Here is a 19,797-nt window from a genome sequence, read left to right as displayed (position 1 = left end):
AGGGCATCGGTGGTGCCATCCAGGGATTCACACACACCAGGGGGCAGAATCCTGAGACTAGGATAAGGTAATTTTTTTATGACCTCTGTTGACTGGGGTCTGAGGATGGGAGTCTTGATACAGTGAAAAATCCCCCTGCAGTCCGGCTTCCTCCTCACGAGAGAAAGGAGGTTCAGACCCTGATTCAGCCATTGGAGAGAAGCAGGCATTCAGCAGGGGTGACTGCAGGACAGGTGACACAAGCAGATCTCTTGACTGAGTAAATTGCAGCGCTGAGGCTCCTGTGTGAGGTGAAGGCTGTGCAGGAGGAAGCTGCTGTGAGGAGAAATTCCTCTGCACTGGGGTTTTGAGCCTGGGCTCACTGCCAGTCAGCTCAGCAGGTGTCGGTGCCAGAAGATCAATATCAGCCTGCAGGGGGTCAGGCAGGTCGTGAATGTCGGCACCGCGTCCGTCACGGTGCCGAATGGTGCCAGAAGAGAGGCAGGCAACTGGAAGCCTCAGCACCGGAGTTTTGCGCCGCCGCCACAGGTGGGTTTCACACGGTGCTGGAGGAGCACAGGGAGGGAAGTGGTAGATCTGCCCAGAGAAATCTTGTCTCACCGGGTTTCCTTTGTGGATGACAAGAGGTGCCCTCTTTTTGAAGTTTTCTTGTTCTTCTTTGAGGTGGGGGGGCTGTGGCAGTCAGCGGAGCAGGAAGCAGCGCCTGGGTCTGAAGCTGCGCCTAGGGATTTCTGAAGGAGGAGCAGTTTCAATCTAAGCTCCCTGTCCTTCCGTGCCCTGGAGCTAAGTTTACTGCAGTGGGCACATCTTTGGGGGATGTGGGTCTCCCCAAAACATTTTATACGTTGTGAGTGGCCATCTGACAGGGGGATAGGCTCCTTGCAGGTAGAGCAGCGCTTAAAGCCTGTGGAGCCAGGCATGTCAGAAGCGGCTGCGGTTGACAGGAACGAAGAATTTTTTTTTTTAAGAAACAGATAGAAATGGTATCTACCTATGACTAACTAACTAACTAGAAGGGTAATTGTAACAAGAGGAAAGAAGTTCTTAACGAGTCTGCTGAGCTCCATCTCAGGCCGGTAGAGAAAGACCGGCTGCGCATGCGTACTATTAAGGTAAACTCAGAGCGGGGGGCAGGATATGCGCATGCGTGGCCGGTACGAGTACTGCTACAAAAAAAAAATAATCTGAGCGAAGGTGCAGGGACGCACCAACACCTGGAGTGGAGCACCCACAGGGACATCTCTCGAAGAAGGACCATCTCTAACTTTTGGGTATCAGTAAGTAGAACAATTAAACCTGTATGCAAGTGTGATTACAGGTACTAAGTGACTAGATCAGAGGTGGACAAACTATGGCCTGTGGGCCACATCCAGCCCCTGGGACCCTCCTGCTTGGCCCCTGAGCTGCTGGCCCACGAGGCTAGCACCCAGCCCCTCCCCAGCTGTTTCCCCTTCCCCGCAGCCTCTGCTCGCCCCACCGCCAGCGCAATGCTCTGGGTGGCAGGCCTGCAAGCTCCTGGGGCAGCGCCACTGCAGAGCCTGGCCTGACCTGGTGCTCTGTGCTGTGTGGCTGTAGCACCGCCAGCCACCAGTGCTCCAGGCAGCACGGTTAGTGGGGCAGGGAGCGGGGGGGGGAGGGGTTGGTTAGAGGGCAGGGGAGTTCAGGGGTGTGGATTGGGATCAGGGCGGTTGGATGGGGCAAAGGTCCAGTGGGGCAGTCAGGGACAGAGGTTCCAGGGGCAGTCAGGGGATCGGGGGGGGTGGAAGGGGCAGGGGTCCTGGGGGGCCATCAGGGAACAGGGGGGTTGGATGGGGCAGGAGTCCTGGGGGCGAGCTGTCAGGGGGCAAGAAGCAGGGGGGCTAGGCCATGTCCCCCTCCCCTAACCGGCCCTCCATACAATTTCCAAAACCCGATGCGGCCCTCAGGCCAAAAAAAAAAAAAAAAAAAAAAAAGTTTGCCCGTCCCTTGACTAGATGATCCAGACTACAAAAAGAACAGGAGCTGTGGTGAAAGAAAGATATACCGTTTATTTATATATTTTACACACACTACTACTACTACTACTACTATTGCTATATTCTTAGCCTGACTAGGTCAATCAGGAGTTTTCATTAGACTCTTTTTAGAACATACTCATCTCTGCTCAGCTATCTTTTAAAAATAGACTTGAAACAAAATATTAAATTTGATACAACTAAGTATTTGCTTTAGTGTTGCAGCTTTAGTGTTGCAGCCCTTCCTTCTTCTTTGCCTATACAATACTTGGTTGATGTATTTGGTTTTGATCACTTTCCTTATAAACATGTAAGCTAGCAGTTCTCAAACTGTGGGTCAGGACCCAAAGTGGGTCACAACCCTGTTTTAATGGGGTCGTCAGGCTGGCTTAGACTTGCTGGGGTCTGGGTCAAAGCCAAAGCCCGAGCCCCACTGCCCCGGGGGGGGGGGGGGGGGGCGGAGAACAAGCCCAAGACCAAAGGCTTCAGCCCTGGGTGGTGGGGCTCAGGTTACAGCCCCCATGTCTGGGGCTGAAACTCTTGGTCTTGGGCTTGCTCTCCCCCCACACGGGGCAGTGGGGCTTGGGTGGGCTCAGGTTTCACTCCACCCTCCTGGGGTTGTGTAGTAATTTTTATTGTCATAAGGGGGTCAAGGTGCAATGAAGTTTGAAACCCCCTGATGTAAGCTATCTTACCTCAAGAATGCTATTCCAGCAACACTTATTTTTTTGCAATTACTTAGTAGGTATTACTCACCAGTTTAGGAAGTAGCCTCTGTAATAGATACTGGACTACTCTTAAATTTTGCATTAACTCTTGTCTACAGGTAATTTCCCAAATCCATGTCCACGTCTGTCAGAAATCCAGACTAAATGGAGACAGTGAACCTTTTAGAACCAAGCTGGAGGAACACTACTGCGCTCAGTCTAACTACTATACCAATAGACACTGGTAAAATTTCCTAATTTTAGAGAAAAGCACAATACTAAAGTTTTCTAAGCAAAGAGAAAAGATTTAAAGCCTACCTGAAGAGTAAAGGGCCTTATATCTCTTCTGAACAACATCTTTAAGAGCAGCTACTATTCCTCCATCGTTGGGTGACTGTGGTGATGTTGGACTTGGAGTCACCTATTTAAATTTAAATTAAATTAAATTTAAATAGGAGTGATCATTTAGACTTGTATAATGGAGCTATTAAGACCAGAAATATGGAGTTATGTTTAAGTTACTATTTATTAAGTTAGGCAAGAATGTATTTAGTAAAGATTCAACATGTTCTTTAAGTGTATTATATGATGATTAATTGGTTGGCCAAAATAAGAAATAAAATTTGTTTTAGTTCAATAACTCTGCATTAACTTTGGGTCAGTTTATACAGTATTTGGGAGATGTAACAGCTAGAAACCACATAACCTATTTCAAGCCAGTCTGATAGCTGTACCATGAAGCTACTGGTCTTTGATTGGGTGGTGGACGTGCAGGTTGGTGTTCATGCCACTGGCAGGGGACATAGAATTAGTTATTCCCTACTTCAACTTTGTTCCAGGTCAAAAGCCAGGCACAACTAGTTCTTACCCAGTATAGCTGATCTGTACTCAGTGATTTCAGTTCAGCTTCAGATGTATGCATCCTTAGAAGGCAGCCTAGGATTGAATATATCCCAAACAGCCACTCTAGGACAGGAGGAAGCAAACTAAGCTTAGCTGGAGTGTCTGGAGCAACTGCAGCTCTTTCAGAGATAAAAGGTTGTCTCTGATGCTCCAAGCCTCGTCTTCACTGGTTTTGAACATGAACAGTCTACAAAACTAGGTGGTTTCCCATAAATGTCTTGCCTCCTGGGAGGAGTTGTTCCTTCCCTACAAAAGGCTTTGTAATACACAGAGGGGTGATAACTTCACTATAAATGCAAATACACTAAGCCTATCAGCCCTCCTACTGCCAGTTCTGTGGTAAGAGGACTTAAGTCTTTCTGACACCTTACATGGAGCACAGACTTCACTCAGAGCTACACAATTTAGAAGATTTTCAATCAGCCGTCCACCATAAAGACCTGGAATCATGGTGACAACATGGACGTTGGATGAAGAACCTGGACACTGGCAAGAGATACGGAATTCCAGGTTAGGATCTGGAAAGGCTGCACTTTCCATCCACAATACCATGTGGTGTTCACATTCCAGTCTCCATTTTAGAGACAGCCCTTGATACTGTCACTGAACGAGACAAATGAAACTTTGAAACAGAAGCCACTGCAACGCCTAGCTTTTTGTTGTCCTTTCTGACCTATTGTAATACGTGCTACTAACAGTGATCATGAAAGATGTTCATTTTACTAGACAGTGACTACGTAGACATGAACAAATGCTTTATACGAAGGGCTTTGAAGGCCTTGGAACAAACTATTTGTAAGAGTTTCCAAATTAGATTAGCATAGTTCTGCCAAAAATACCTCACAGGATTATATCAATAAACTAGCACTGAAGATTATGACTATTAGACTGTTACTTAACTAGGAATTATGATTAACAATCTGTTGAAGCAAAACTCTTCCCTGAAGAAATCTTAAACATTAGAAATTCCACTCCAGATATGAGGTGGGAATATTACTATTAAAGTTATTTTTACAAAATAATTATGCTATAAGCATCCAATGTTTACTTTAAAATATTACCAGAATGAAAAACCTGACCAAACAAACAATAATGATGCTCATATGAGCATTTGGAATCACTGTTTATTTAGTTTTAGGCTAAACAACTCATGGAAAATGAATTAATTTGGACAAGATGCTTTAAGTGAACTGACTGAAGCTTTACAAGACCCAACCCTGACCTTTTTCAAATTAGGAATGAAACTGCCACTTAGTTATTAGGATAAGACCACAGTTTGTCCAATTTTAACCTCAGGATGGAAAATAGCTAGTACACACGCTTTTCCCAGATTTGAGCAGTGGACTCATACTTTGCCTTTAAGAACTTGTGAATTGCCTCAAATAGAGATTCAAGTATTTCCTAAATACAAGAAAATACTGCAGATAGAGAGGTAATAAGAGGGACACTTCTGCTTTCAGATAGGCTTGGTGTACTTGCATTTATAGTGAAATTATCAACCCTCCCTGTATTACAAAGCCTTTTGTAGGGAAGGAACAACTCCTCCCAGGAGGGAAGATGTTTAGGAGAAACCACCTAGTTTTGTAGACTGTTAATGTTCAAAACCAGTGAAGATGAGGCTTGGAGCATCAGAGAATGCCTGGAGCAACTGCAGGTTGTCTCACTAAACTGAGTTAGGCAGCTTTTTCCGGGCTTCAAGGAAGCAGCTGTGATAGTTGCCCAGCCACTAGGCTTTATTTTTATTTATTTTTTTAAGCACAAGAGAATCAAAACAAGCTTCCACATGCCAAGGCATTTTTGCTCGTGTAACTGTTAGAGCTTAAGCATCAGAGCTCACTACTTACAGTTTGCTTAGACATTTGTCAGTAAGCATCAGCAGTAAAGTTAAAAAGAGTAATGTCACCAATGTATGTTTTGTTAATGCAAATTTTGCATCAGAGGTTTTCAGTCTTGACATGAACGAATTTGTACAGTACTGTTTCATCAGTTCTCTGCAACTGCGGGATTAGTTATTTCTGTCAAAGTCAAAACAAAGCCATAGTCTATGGTCCAGTTTAACTTCCCCCCATATTTCCTAAAAATAGCAATACAAGAACATAACAGATCACAACTGCATGATTTTTAAATGCAAAACCCACCCAAAAAAGCAAAATCTATGAGAAAGTACCATCTCCATCTATGACAGGTTTCAGAGTAACAGCCGTGTTAGTCTGTATCCGCAAAAAGAAGAACAGAAGTACTTGTGGCACCTTAGAAACTAACAAATTTATTAGAGCATAAACTTTCATGGACTACCGAAGAAGTGGGCTGTAGTCCACGAAAGCTTATGCTCTAATAAATTTGTTAGTCTCTAAGGTGCCACAAGTACTCCTGTTCTTCTTTTATCTCCATCTATGGTTAGTTGGAGACTGGAAGGGTGCAGAGTGTAATACTTAAGGATGAATAGAATTATTGTAGCATTTAAAGAGCCCCAAAAGGACTCCACCTCCATACACAGAGTTTTTGCAAGGTCAATCCAGAAGTTACATGGCTCCCCACTTACATTTCAATACAGATAGCAAGCTGTGGTTCAAAGCATTACTCAAAAGAAAAGGAACTAAAGCTTGGAGCACAGCCAGACAAGCATTAGCAGCTTTTAATGGAGTATTCCATTGCTAATGCTGTATTTTTCTATTACCCACAGTAATGGAAAAAAATATGCTCACCACACAGAAGGAGGCATATGATATGGCTTTTAATCAGGCTACAACTTTATTCATCAAATTGCAACCAAGGTTCCCACTGGGGGACAGCCCAGCACAGTCACTCACACTCCATTGACCTTTGCCAATTCCTGGGGGAGGCAGTCATCACACTGGGATGGTCTCTAGGAACCTAGACTTGCCCACTAGTATCCCTTCCCATTCCAGGGATTGTGGTTGGAGGGGACCTTGATCCCCCAGCCAGCACCACATTCAGCATTAGCGGGATGGTCCCCCAGACAACCCCAGCCCCTGGTTCACCTTTCCTCTGGGGGTTAGACACAATGCCCCCTCTCATATAGATTGCCCTCACAATGTTCACTATGTTACCTTTTTGTATCTGGAGCCTAAATCAGTGAGTTCCTGCCCTGGGCACCTGTCACAAGGAGGCACCAGCAGGGCCGGCTCTAGCTTTTTTGCTGCCCCAAGCAGCAAAAACAAAGCGCCGCCCCCGAGTCCCGTCCCCCCCTGCCGAGTGCCGGAACCCCCCCCCCCTGCGCCGAGTGCCGCCAGAACCCCGCCCCCCCGAGCCCTGTGCCACCCCCCCCAGCGCCACGCCGCCGGAGCTCGCTCCCACCCCCTGCCGAGTACCGCCGGAACCCCCATCCAGCACCGCGCCGCACCCCCACCGAGTGCCGAGCCCCGCGCTCTGTCCCCCCCGCCGAGCACCGCCGGAGCCCGCCCCCGCCCCCTGCCGAGCGCCGCCGGAACCCCCCTCCAGCGCCGCGCCCGCGCCGCACCCCCGCCGAGCCCCGCGCTGCCCCCCCCCCGCCGAGCGCCGCCGGAACCCCCCTCCAGCGCCGCGCCCGCGCCGAGCCCCGCGCAACCGGAGCCCGCCACCCCAGTGCCACACTGCCGGAGCGCCACCCTCCCCCCCGCAGAATGCCACACCGAGCTCCCCCCGCCGCCCCTTACCAGGTGCCGCCCCAAGCATGTGCTTGGGTGCCTGGAGCCGGCCCTGGGCACCAGGATCAGCTTGGGTGCCTCCACCCCATTCTGCACAGGCTGCCTAGAAGTTTGGCCAACCCAATACTGAGATCATCCAGGAACAAATCAGCACGTATATCAGAAGTGCATTCAGTCCCCTTGGGATTTCAGCCATGTTGATTCTTTCAAACTGGCTTTCCTCTGGGCCCTATCCACCTTTTTTGTGGATAGACAGCAGTCCACCAAATCCCGTGGGCTAGAATGTCCAACCATACTATCCTCACACCAGGAAACCAAGTCAACCAGTAGTCCAATAACCCACTTAGCTTCCCAGATCAGTTGGAGCCCATTGCACATTCCCAGGTCATCCTAGGTGGATAACAAGCCTGATGGAGCATCAGGCTATTCAAAAGATCCATGGGCTGATCCCACCGCATGCCCATCTGCTGTGCCAAACACAACTCCATCCAGCCCAATACCCAGCTGCAAGGCCCTTGCTGAATGCTTTCTTGTAAACCCAGTGCACAATGCTGTGCCCCCAAATCCATATCCCAAGCTGTAGGCATGCATGGATGCCTACATCATTCTGTATGATAGACATGGGGAAGGAAGCAGACACTGTGAAAGCCTGTGGTGATTATGGCCCATCAACTCCATCAGCTTCCCCTCAGGCAACCACACAAAGAACTTCAAGCCTAAATCATCTGTGCCCTATAGCCTGGACCTCTGACGCACCCATGTCCAACTGGGTAGCTGCTGTTGAGGCCCCATATGGAAGAAGTGGGAGCCATAATCTCCCAGTGGCAAGTTTAAGAATGACAGCACCTTCTTACACACTCCCACAAACTGGAATTTGAGCAGGGGACCCTCACCAGATGGCTATTGAGCCACATATGCCTGCAATGCCCCTATAGGACACAGGTCACCCTCACCAACCCCAATTTGATCAGTTTGTGATCTGTGCACCTTAAGTTGTACAGACTCACCTCTCCACTGCATGTCCTGTAGTTCAAGAGCCCGCCCCAAACTTTGATCGCTCCCCCAGGTGAGTAAGAAGGCACCAAGAAATTGACAAGGCACCACTTGTGCTCAGTGGGGGAGCGGCCGTTGCCCCGTTCCCCCCCTAGCTACGGTACACTACTGCTCCAAAGAGTCTCCTTTGGCACAAGGGAAATAACTTACTGACCCAGAAGGCCCTGAAGAAAACCAACAGAAAGGTTGCTTTTAACAGTGCAGCCTCACCCCCCTAAATGGCAAACCCAAGGAAGAGCCTGAATTAATTGCCTAAGGATCTGCAAGGTCACTGGCTTCCTGACATTGCTCCAAGTCCCAGCAGGCTGGGTTCAACTCTCCTGCATCCTGTGACTTATGAATCCCCAGAACGGGGTCTGGTTGACCTGCAATGAGACCACCACAGATAACCAGTTACCTAAAGCAAGACCATGAAGCTCCAAATTTGGGGATTCTGGTATAGGCAAGTCCCTAGTAGACCTTCACCCCCCCCACACACACACAAAACAAACAAACGCCATTGTGTAAGCTAAAAAGGTGCATGATGCACATGCTCCCTTGGCTGTGGATACTGTTTCTAGCAACCAAGATTCCATAGAGCTGCCCACCTCTGTTCTGGCACTTCCTTGGCTTCCAGTGCTAGTGCTCTGAATCTGCTGTCTGCAATTCAGAGAGCAGCTATACTGCTGTTAAGCCCAGGCACATGCTTGGCAGTGAAATGAATATTGCATACAGATTTCTGTTTGGTAGTGTTAATTGTTAAACGTCTCTAGACAGAAAAGAGTGTTTTGAGAGCCTTAGTCACAAAGAATTCCATGCAGATGGAGTCACTCCTTCCCTTCCCTGTGAAGGGCTGCTGTGCCCCGAGAGAAGGGAAATTGTCTTTTCCCAAGGGCTGTGGGTGACACACAACAAAATATGTCCTGCTCTTAAATCATTCCAGCAAGAGTGGAGTTAAGTGCATTCCAGCTCCTATCAGGCAAGACAGAGGAGACAGACCAGCCTCTGTTCAGAGCACAATGCGCACGTTTCAAAAGCATGGACTATTTGGGGCAAGTAGGACTCCATCCCAGATGTGGCTCTGCTCATCTCAGAACCTGATCTGCATTCCCCATGCCACTTGAGTGCACACAAGGAGAGATATAGAAGACATTCCAAAGCTGAACCATTTCCCCGAAGTTTCAGAAAACCAGTAGAGTGTTCAGTTCATCCAGCAAGTGACTGGTGCACTCACACTGTAGCCAGTCTGTGGGTTCGTGAAACACCCAGCTGATTGGAAGAATTCTGCACTGTCACTGACTGACATGCTTGAGCAGGACTGCTATGCAAGGACAGAGACAAACACTCAAAGCCATTTAAGCCATAGTCTAATAATCCAGATATGGGATAGTGGGTTAAGCTTCCACCTACACCAACACCTGGTTTTCTGGCCACAGTTAGAACATGGGGCTCAGGGAAGCGGTCTTTAGATTCTCCCATTTAATAGACCAGACTGCAGCCCTGCAAACCTGAAGGCTGCACCATGCTTTGGGGATCTGGCTCAGTCTCATGAGCCCTGAGACACAGAGGTACATCAGGGGCTACCATGTTTATCCATATCCACAATATGGCAGAGATTCTAGCGTAGAGGTGGCTTCTAACTTAACAAGAAGAGTCACTTCAGCTTTAGAAGCAAGGGTTCATTGAGAGGAATACCACCAGTGAAACATTACACCAGCCAAAATAAGCTAACAACAATATCAGTTCTGTACAGCCTCTCATTCAAGCCCCTTCCCTGAGTCCGTATCACGGTCTGCTCACTGTATGGTTATCACAGGGCTTTTCAAGCACCTTTTGTTAGACGACCTATTTGTATCCCCATTGTCTTGGCTTCCCTTGGGAAAGGTGGGCTCAGGAAGGTGTGGGAATAGTCATTTGTCTTCCAACTGCAGAGGATTGTCCTCCCTCAGCTTGTAGTGTACATTAGAATTTAAAAGACTGCATTCTCATGGACGAAGTTTCCAGAGCCCAGGATGGAGTGGGGGTGAGGCACCTTTTATAACTTCTATTCTGTAAATGTTGCAGGGACAGTGGGGTTTATGGGCACTGACAGCCAAGTTCACTAGAATGCAGTGGAAAATTCTAACAGTATGCTTAGAAGTGAAAATTTCTCATCTTCGGGTTGGGACAGATGACACAGTCTCTGCAGTCTACATTAAGGAAGTTTGCCTTAAGTGTGCAAACCCCTAACTGAAATGCTTTAGCCCATTAAACTGCTGCAGAAAAAGACCTTGAGTCTAGAAAAGGACACTCCTCAATAGGTGTCTGATTAGATCAGTCTTGCAGACCACATCTCACAGGGACAAAGTCACCAGCAGCAACACCAGATATACTGTCTATTGCTAGTGATTGAGTTTCCCTTTATACTTCCAAAAATGCCAGTTTCTATGTTGTGCATAGGTTTAGGCTGCAAGCATGACTAGTCCACAGGAGATTAGGGATAGACAAGCATAAAGGAATGCTTGAATAGAATGGGTCTCTGCACCAGGAACAAGAACCAAGCCAGGAAGCATCAGACCTAGTCCCAGATCAAAGCTATCAACCCAGCCACCACACTGCCCTGCCGAAGCAGTGATGGGACCCAGGTAAGAACCAACTAGACTAGCAAAGCAAGGCACAATCACCGCTAAAATCCACCTCATGTGTGGGTTGGCGGGGGGGGGGGGGGGAGAGAGAGGGGCCTCATTCAAGTGACACAAGGCAGCAAGCAGCTCTTCATAGGCATGTCCCACAGCCAGAGGCAGCCAGGATTCCCACCAGGGTTCTGCCCAGGCTATGGGGCTCAGCCCTGGCCCCTGTCCTCCCTAGGAATTCCTAACTCCCACTGCCCTAGCACCTTGAGCCCTGCAGGGCCCACAGGGCAGCCCTTACATTGGGCCAGGACCTGGCCCATGAGCAGCTCCAGATGGGGCACCATGAAAGTGAATCGCTCTGAAGTAAACCCATCTGGGCATGTTCTCACCATCTTGCATAGCTGCTGGCCCACCTGCAGCAGCATGAGGCAAAGCCTAGGGAAGCTTCCCTGTTGTGGCCCTATCCAGGTGGGCCAAGGAGTGAGGTTGGGTTAACTACTGGAAACCAGGAAGTAACTCTGACCACATGGCTGTTATGGCTCCAAATCATGTGTCAAATCCTACGAGACCTCAAGCCTACCCCAAATGTCCTGTAAAGACTGGAAATCTCACAGGACCCAGCTTGTCTTGTCCTTTTTGCCCTCTCCCATTGCAGGAACCAGCAACACACACTCCTTGTGAGACTCAGGGCCCTCTTCAGGTTGGAGAAGTGCACTCAAGCTACTTCATTGTTTGGAAAGAGTTTTTTCATGCCTTCCTGTTAGAGAGTCTCTCTTTTACAGTCACTGAGCGTGCTTTCTCTGCTATCAGATTTCATAGGCTCTCAGATTTTTGTCTGTGGAAGCCACTTTTCTCTGTGGTTAACTACCCCAACTAAAAGACTTCTGATAACATTTTAATTGCACCCAAAGGGTCCTCTTCCATGACAGTTGTAAAAGAAAGCTACTATAAATAGCTTCCTAAACCCACCCTAGAGAGTACCAGCATTATTTTATCATTGAAACCTATGCTCAAAATAAAATGGGTCCCTTCTACTTATTTTGATGCTGTACTCCCTCCTCAGAACTAGGCCATTATATGACACACAGCTGTGGGGTAAACTCCGTTTCCCATATATCAAGAGCTTCATAAGCAAATACTACAAACATATGGAGCAGGTACTACTGACACTTGTTGGGTCTATTTCACGTTCCCAGCACTAGTGTCTGCATTACTTTTACAACTGAAGTCCAACCTTCAAGTCATTCCATCTGCAATTAACCAGATCCAGTTAGATTGTTATGACAGAACATAATCATGTGTATATGGGATAGGATAAAGAACTGCAGCAAGAGGCAGTGTTCTGCTAGATGAGGATATGCTACAATAATGGTCAGCATCTGGAGAACCCATGCTGTTGAGAAAATACAGCTATGTCCCTTAACCTCCCCCCAGAGACTCTTGAAACAGATATGAAGCAAATGAGAATGCTTTTGAGACCCATCTGGTAGCTTCTAGCACAGAAAGTTGCAGGAAAGAGGCTGATAAATAGCATATTTTGAGCACAGCTATACTAAATATTATAGTTAGTACAGCTGGGCTAAATGATTATCGTACCTATAGATGATGCAGCAGCTGTTCCAAAACTCAACCTCTTGATTTCTCATGTTATTTTTCAAGTTTAACTACGTTAGCAGTTCCAAATAAAATTCTGTTGTTCACTGTACTGTATGTGCATGTTTTCTAAGCATAGAGCTCCAGTTGCTCTTTTTATCCAGACATCAGGGTGCCTGGAATTTCCCAAAGAGGGTGGTATTTTTCTGTTTACAACAACCATTCATGTGATTTCACAGGATCTAAGAACTCAGGCTATAACTACACTACCACTTATGTCAGTATAAGTTTTGTCACTCAGGGGTATGACTATGCCACCCCCGAGTGACATAAATTACACCAACCTAAATGCTGGTGTGGACAGTACTACATCAATGGGAGAGCTTTTCCCACTGATATAACTACCGCCACTCATTGTGGGGTGGATTAATTAAGTTGATGGGAGAGCTCACTCCGATCGGCTTTGAGTGGCTACACTAGAGAGCTTACAGCACTGCAGCTGCACTGCTGTAAGCTCTCTAATATAGCCAGAGCCTCAGACTTGAGGGTTTTTTTGGCAGTTTGGGATACAGATCATGAGTATAGAATAAAACTTCACCAGAAGCACCAGCAGAAAGCCTAGTTTTGCAAGATTTCCACTCTAACAGCTTTGGAAATGCATCTCAACTTTAGATCAAAGCAGAAAAAGAATTTGGACTCTATTCTATTTAGTTCTGCCTCACCATGTACCTTTACAAGTCAGCCTACCTACCTAACATTTAAGTGCTTTGGGATTCTCCAAATGACTGATGGTACACAAGTCCACATACCGCTAATTTATGCATTTAGCAGAGAAAAGGCAAGTCTCAAGTCTTGCTATTAGTTTTAAGCCATATTTAGGAAAGATTCCTTTCTAGGCAGGGCCGGCTCCAGTGTTTCTGCCGCCCCAAGCGGCTGGGGGGAGAGGGGTGATCGGCGGCACTTCGGTGGCAGCTCCACCGCGCCACTTCGTTCTTCTGCCGAATTGCCACCGAAGAGCCGGATGTGCCGTCCCTTTCCGTTGGCCGCCCCAAGCACCTGCTTGCTGCGCTGGTGCCTGGAGCCGGCCCAGTTTCTAGGCTATTTTATGTGCAATTTTACAAGAGGAGGAAGTTTAATGTGCTCATCCAGACTGGCTAGTATGAACCTTGTTTGATCTTTTTGATCAACCTGAGTGTTACTTTAAGTAGCAGAACTCTACAGGTGAAGTGACAGTTCACTACTTAACTACCCTGACAGTTCTCGAATAAGAGTTTTGATACTACATTGAACATTTTCACTTTATAAATTAGAGTTATTTGAAAGAAACGTATTAGTTGTTCAACTTTATATTTCTGCCTAAGATACCTTTTAAACGCATTCATTTATTGCTTAAATCATGTTTTGAAGAGTCACTGCTTTCCTTACTCCAAGGTAAGTTACAGCACCTTCAATGCAAGTTCCACTTAGAGGCAAAGATTGGGGAAGTGACCCATCCAAGTGCAGAGGGGCATTTTACTCTGAAGTTGCTTATTCTCAGTTTTCACATTCTTGTTGTCTGTATCTTGACAATAAGATACCCTTTAAAAAAAAACAAAAGTCTTCTAGAGTTATGTTTACATTGTATCAGTCAGCTTTCTAGCTGCAGCACAACTGTGCAATAGTCATACAGGCCTACATCAAGTATTAAATTGCACCCTTAGATTCCACACTCTCCTTTGCTCCAGTTGGGATGTATTATTAGTTATACTTAGCTTTTCTTATTGCTGAGAAGTCATATGCTCACTAGTATGAATTAGTACTGGTTAAAAAAAGATACTTGCCGATTTCAGCTGGATTCCCTTTCTGATCTGACCCATTACATCATTTTGATGCAAAGTAATTGGGGTCTTTTCAGTTTTTATTTTATGCAGCTGCGGTCCTCTCAGACTGAGAGTCGGTTTATGTAGACCCATTGGTGATGCCCTTTTAGAAGGAGACAAAGGAGGTGGCATTGGAGGTGCTGGTGCAATGACAACTGAAGGGACATTCCATGTAGGTAACAGCACTTTTGATGTAGAGGGAGGTGCTAGTAGAATTGCTTTGAGTCCATCATCTGCTCTTAGAACTGGGGAGTTTAGTTCAATACTAGGACTGATGGTTGAACTTCGCTCTGAAGATGATGTAGAATGAAGTAGAGGATGAGAACTGGATCTTGAAGATGTGGCTGTAGAAAAATAAAGTTATGCTCTTAGATTTAATGTATATCTGTCTCAGATTGATTTCCTACCCAATCAACCTCAGCACCTAGCCTTTGTTTGGCAACATTTTTTACTTATCAGAAATCTTAAAGAAGCAGAATTCCGAGGCACTTATCCCATATTATGTTGTATGATACAAAGGGATAGGGATGAGACATTATACGGCACTAGAGAAAGTATCAGCTATCTAGCTAATAATACTCTTAATATAGCTAGCCTACTAAGTGTGCCTAGAGCAAAACCTCTGGATGTGAACACCCCTGTATTTTAGGAAATCTCAAATCCAACCTTTGAGGCTTGCATTGCCCTCACCCCATGCACACTATCAATATGCCTCTAAACAGATTCTCTATTAAATATGGAAAGAACCTTCAGTTACCTCAGCCTTATATCATCTATGAAGTCACATTTTACTTGCTTTTGTAACAAGGCAAGCTTGTAGAGCCTACCTCAATCCAGTATATTACTGTAATGAGATGAATGCTAAAATACTGGCAAAGTGGTATCTTACTTAAGCTGTATCTAAGTTTAATTTGCACTAATGAATAAGTACCTCTTATCTGGACCTCTTTCCGTACAGCTTCTATTCCTCCTTTCCTCTCAATTGTTTTAAAGATCTTTTCAGAGGTTCTCTTGTTTTTTAGATGATCCTCTGTTACACCAGCCTGAATAAATAGCTTCTTCAGATCTGAATCCAAGATAGTCTACAAGATGATGAGTAAGAGTCCAGTTAAGCTAGTCACGTGACAGAACTAATCTCAGATCTTTTTCCCACTCATTGACCTTAAATAGTGCAATACTAATATTTATTTGTGTTTCCCTTCCAGAGGCTGCATGAGAAGAAGTATAATGAGGAGACGATTTCAGCAACACTATTGGAGACATGCTATCAGTTTTTTTAGATTCCAGAACATTTCTTAAAATTTAAGCCAATTAACAAAAAAAGTTGGGGAGCTAACTGGTAAAAAACCTGGCTTTTCAAACTGAGTATTCCCATTAGTCTCCAGATTACACTGAATGCAATACAAGTTTGTGAAAGCCTTCACTAAATGAAATCGGTTTACATTCCACTATCTTACTTTAAGAGGATTAATAAGTGTAGCTCTATGCTGAAGCAAGTTCATGTTTCTTGTTAGTTCCTTGGGGGGAAGTTCAACTATTTTATCCTAGAAAAAGTTCAAGAGACTATTCAGTCTTGAAGAGACCTTTAATAAAAACCATGAGAAATAAGCTTTCTGAAGTGTGATTTATTAGATCTACTGTTTCATCTATTCTTAAAATATGTTGCTAAGAAGAGTTAAGTTTAAAGCTCTTATCCACCCGATTTTAAGTGGATTGGCTTTCTTTAACAATATACCCTCATTATTCCATTTTGGCCACTCTTCAGCAAGACAGAAGAGGCCTTTCCATTTCATTTTTCCCCCACACCTTTCCTTACAGGTGTTGAAGAAAGTTTCATACAAGTTTTAACTCAAGGAATGCCAAGTTGCAATCCAGTGCAATTTTTAATCTCATGATCACAATACTGAACTATTAAGAGTTAATAGAAGTTAACTCCTGATTCTAAAATTGTTCCACACAAGCTGAAGCATTATGAGTTAGGTTTGATAGTTGTATTGGTAAATACTTACAGCAAATCCAGTTAGTGGATTCCATCCCACATGGCCCAAGTGCCTAGGGAGAAAATATTTGTTCATTTTAGCACCACACACTGCAGACATACGATTCAAGATTAGTAACAGTTGTAAGTAAAGTAGTCAAGTCACCACCATATACACCTTATTTGAGACATATTGAAAATATACAAGAAGTCAGTTGCACTCAAATTCTAGAATGTCATGGGTAACAGTTGTATTTGAAGTGATCATGGAAACTCCACCACAGGGCCCATGCATAGAAAATAAGAGTCCTTATCATATGATGTACATACGCTGCCTCAGGAATAGCTGAAGAATAAGTTTAGATTATGTGTGTATATCCCCATTTTGTCTAGTAGACTTTTAGTAGCAACACTTGTTCTGGAGTCTAGCAAGTCCACTTTTTTTTTTTTTTTTTTTTTTTTTTAAGTAAGTGGATTCATTTTAACATTATGGAGGGACTTCAAGAGTAACATTCACAAGTGATGGTACATTACAGTAGTCCTAGAAAAGAGCCACAGAATATTAAGTCCTTCTGTGCTACCTATAGAAGTTGCCACAGCTAACAGTCTCTTTATTAACTCCTTCCATCTTTAGTCATCTTTCATAGACCACAAAAAAAATCAAGACAAAGTGACAGATTTCTAGTCCTCCCTCCCAAAGTCTCAGAACATAGTGTCAGGCAACAAAGAACAATTCAGATGTGTCAGTAGCTTTGGGGTCTCTTTAGTGGTGTCCCTTTATTTGACTAGCTTAGAGTGACTTTTTTAGATGTTTGTCCTGAATTTTTTTTTGCTCAGCTGGCAGCACTCGGCTTTTTTTTTTTTTTTTTGCTCCACTGACAGACACCCCCCCCTCCGTGTCTGATATTTTCTTCCTCTCATCTGTTACCCTAGACTAGCTAGAACTAAAATGTCCTCTTCAATCATCTGATCAAGAGAAAACTGACACTACCCACTTTTTGTTCTCTTTCCTCATGCTTTCCATTGTAGAAGCCTTCTACAGCATGAGTCATCCAAAATCCTTGGACAAACAGCCCAGTCCTTCATGTACCATGGTATTTTCTCATTCTGGTATTCAATACTATGCAAAGCCCATACTTGCAAACTGTTGCAACTTTAGAGACACCACATATAATGATTCAAAACAGCCACAGTAACTTCAGCCCTGTTCTCCCTCTCAGAACAAGGTGGGGTGTAACAGCAGTTTTCTAGGATCTATGAAGTATAGCTCAAGTAAATATTCTCTTTTAGAAGAAATAGATGCTCAGTATCTCCCAAGTCAGTATTGGCCCTATAGGGGGTTCTCATTAGTAAGCCAGGGAAGGACTTAAAGGGTAGTAGTAGTCTACAGTAACACAACTGTATCACTCCTCAACTGGTATTTAGGGAATCATCTGACAAATCAGAAGTAAACAGAAACAGACATTATTTGCTATCCACCATTTAAAGTACGTAAAGCCAACAAAAGTTTGAGGATGAAAGAAAGACTGATTTATCGACCTTTAAATTATGGTAGTTTATTTTCTACAGGTGGCAAGACAAGCTTGACCAAATTCATATATCCTTGTAACTTCAGCTTCTCCACTACTTAATACATCTGTAGCTTCAGACATGTACAAGAAGAAAAGGTTAACAAGGGTTTAAGCATATTCTCTAAAAGTAAGAGCTTTGTATTATAGGCTATATTTGATCTTCCAGTTAACTTCCCCATTTTGCCTTCTATTGTGGCCAAGGAGTCCTAGAGTCTAGTCCCACTTCTGCCATTAACTCATTTGTCTCTTTACATCATGACTCGATGCAGTAGTTTGCCATCTGTACAATGTGTGCATTATTTACTTAACAGCACTTTCATAAACACCCATAACAACAGTCTGAGGCACTCTGTAAGGGCCAAGTATTTTACCTGAAAAGCTCATGTTCACTGTTACGCAGAGATTGCGTGTGTTTCAGTTGGAGTAGACATTGGGTGCTAGTAAGTACAATGCACATTTATCTATTGGCAGCCAGCTTAAAGTACCTGAAAATTTGGAAGTCTAGTTCCTAGTCCTTCCCTAGGATACAATGAGGCCAGTACTGAATAAGAAAAAGCAATTTTGGATATTTATTAATAGTGCAGAAAATGTTGAAAAACAATTGCTAGATTTGTTAAATAACTTTTTGATACCCAAACAATTTGCAAGCTAGATACATATTTTTGTCCCACTGGATACTACACTGACCAACATAAGCCAATTTAGTATTTCATCCACAAATAAGAGCTCTTTCCTCACTTACTTGAAGTTGCTCGGATAACTAATGTCATCTTTATTTATTTTGTTTCTTTTGGGTCTTCCTTTCCATTTAATCCTCTCTTTTGTTGTTTGAGAAACAGAAAATGGAGGTGGTGAAACTCCAGGATTAGGAGAAGTTAGACTTGTCTGAGGCACAGGTAACGGTGAAGGCATCTCAAACAGAGGTACTGAAACAATGGAAGAAAAGTTAGTGGATGTGTTTGTATAGAATAAATATTTGCCTCTTGTAATTCCATGCGTTTTCATTAATTTTAACAATCCCTGCTGAGTCTGTTTAAGGAATGATTAGATCTGTGACACATTGAGAGCATATTACCCAATGCAGGTTTACTATTATCTGTTAACAGGTTAAAGACTACCTCCAAGTTTGAAATAACAGGATTATCTGTGCTGAATATTCAACTCTTCCCTTCTACATATTCCTTTAGGTATACGTTTGAAGAGTATAATTGTTAATATAATTAGTTTTCAGTTGCCCAGTTCGAGGTAGGGACACCACCTATATTTTGATGTTAGTAAAGGTCTGCTTTCAACAAGACTACACAATTTTCAGTATTTGAAAAGTATAAAAAAAAAAGCCACCCCAAAACCTCAAGATTAACCAGTTACTAATAATAGCCAACTATATTTTTGGTATATATATAGTAGTTTACTATACATCTAATAATAGAAGGGAATTCACACATACAAGAAACTAGAAGTCTAGCACTATTCCCCTCCCTCCTGCCAAAGGTTTTTGTTTTTATAGAGGACAAAAGGCACCTCCCTTTTCTTAACATAAACTCAGTTTAAATACAACACTTGTTAGAGACAGCAACTACTCAACCAGAAAAGACTGCTGGTAGTTCTTAACCATATATTTCTCCACACAGCACAAAGGAAAGTCTTGACTATAGACTCAGTAACTAATGCTAGTTTCAAACACAAAACTAAAATATATGTTCTTATTATTATCAATTATCCTAGTTAAGAACACAGAATGAGTCATTATCTTATTTTTTTTAATTACCAGAAAAAGCAACATTTCTTAAAAATGCCATGTTCATAAAATCAAATCTGTACTAATGGTCTCTAAAACCCTTATTTTCACTTTTCTATATTACTAACACAGTTTATTACCCAATTTTCATTATATAGAAAAA

At 44.1% G+C, this 19,797-nt stretch overlaps 1 protein-coding gene and 1 long non-coding RNA gene across 4 annotated transcripts in view; one reads left to right on the top strand and one right to left on the bottom strand.

The window, feature by feature from the left end:
• LOC103307558 (uncharacterized) overlaps positions 1–15,974 on the top strand; it is a 26,965-nt gene extending 10,991 nt beyond the window's left edge. Inside the window, exons 4-5 of the long non-coding RNA XR_010589114.1 lie at positions 2,821–2,945; positions 15,553–15,974. This is a non-coding gene — a long non-coding RNA (uncharacterized LOC103307558). The remainder of the gene's footprint in view (positions 1–2,820; positions 2,946–15,552) is intronic.
• LOC135972632 (actin nucleation-promoting factor WASL-like) overlaps positions 1–19,797 on the bottom strand; it is a 24,127-nt gene extending 4,330 nt beyond the window's left edge. Inside the window, exons 1-6 of one of the 3 annotated variants that reach the window (XM_065551286.1) lie at positions 19,665–19,797; positions 18,639–18,822; positions 16,357–16,399; positions 15,279–15,429; positions 14,309–14,691; positions 3,020–3,122 (exon numbers count right to left, since the gene is read on the bottom strand). In XM_065551286.1, coding sequence (XP_065407358.1) covers positions 3,020–3,122; positions 14,309–14,691; positions 15,279–15,429; positions 16,357–16,399; positions 18,639–18,822; positions 19,665–19,701 — 901 coding nt within the window. In that variant the 5' untranslated portion in view covers positions 19,702–19,797. The other 2 variants (XM_065551287.1, XM_065551285.1) reach the window with 2 other exon arrangements.

Source organism: Chrysemys picta, chromosome 7 (genome assembly GCF_011386835.1).
Source record: "Chrysemys picta bellii isolate R12L10 chromosome 7, ASM1138683v2, whole genome shotgun sequence".
NCBI classification, from domain to species: Eukaryota; Metazoa; Chordata; order Testudines; family Emydidae; genus Chrysemys; species Chrysemys picta.
The sequence above is the reverse complement of the archived record's forward strand: the minus strand, read 5'-3'. Positions and strand labels throughout refer to the sequence as shown.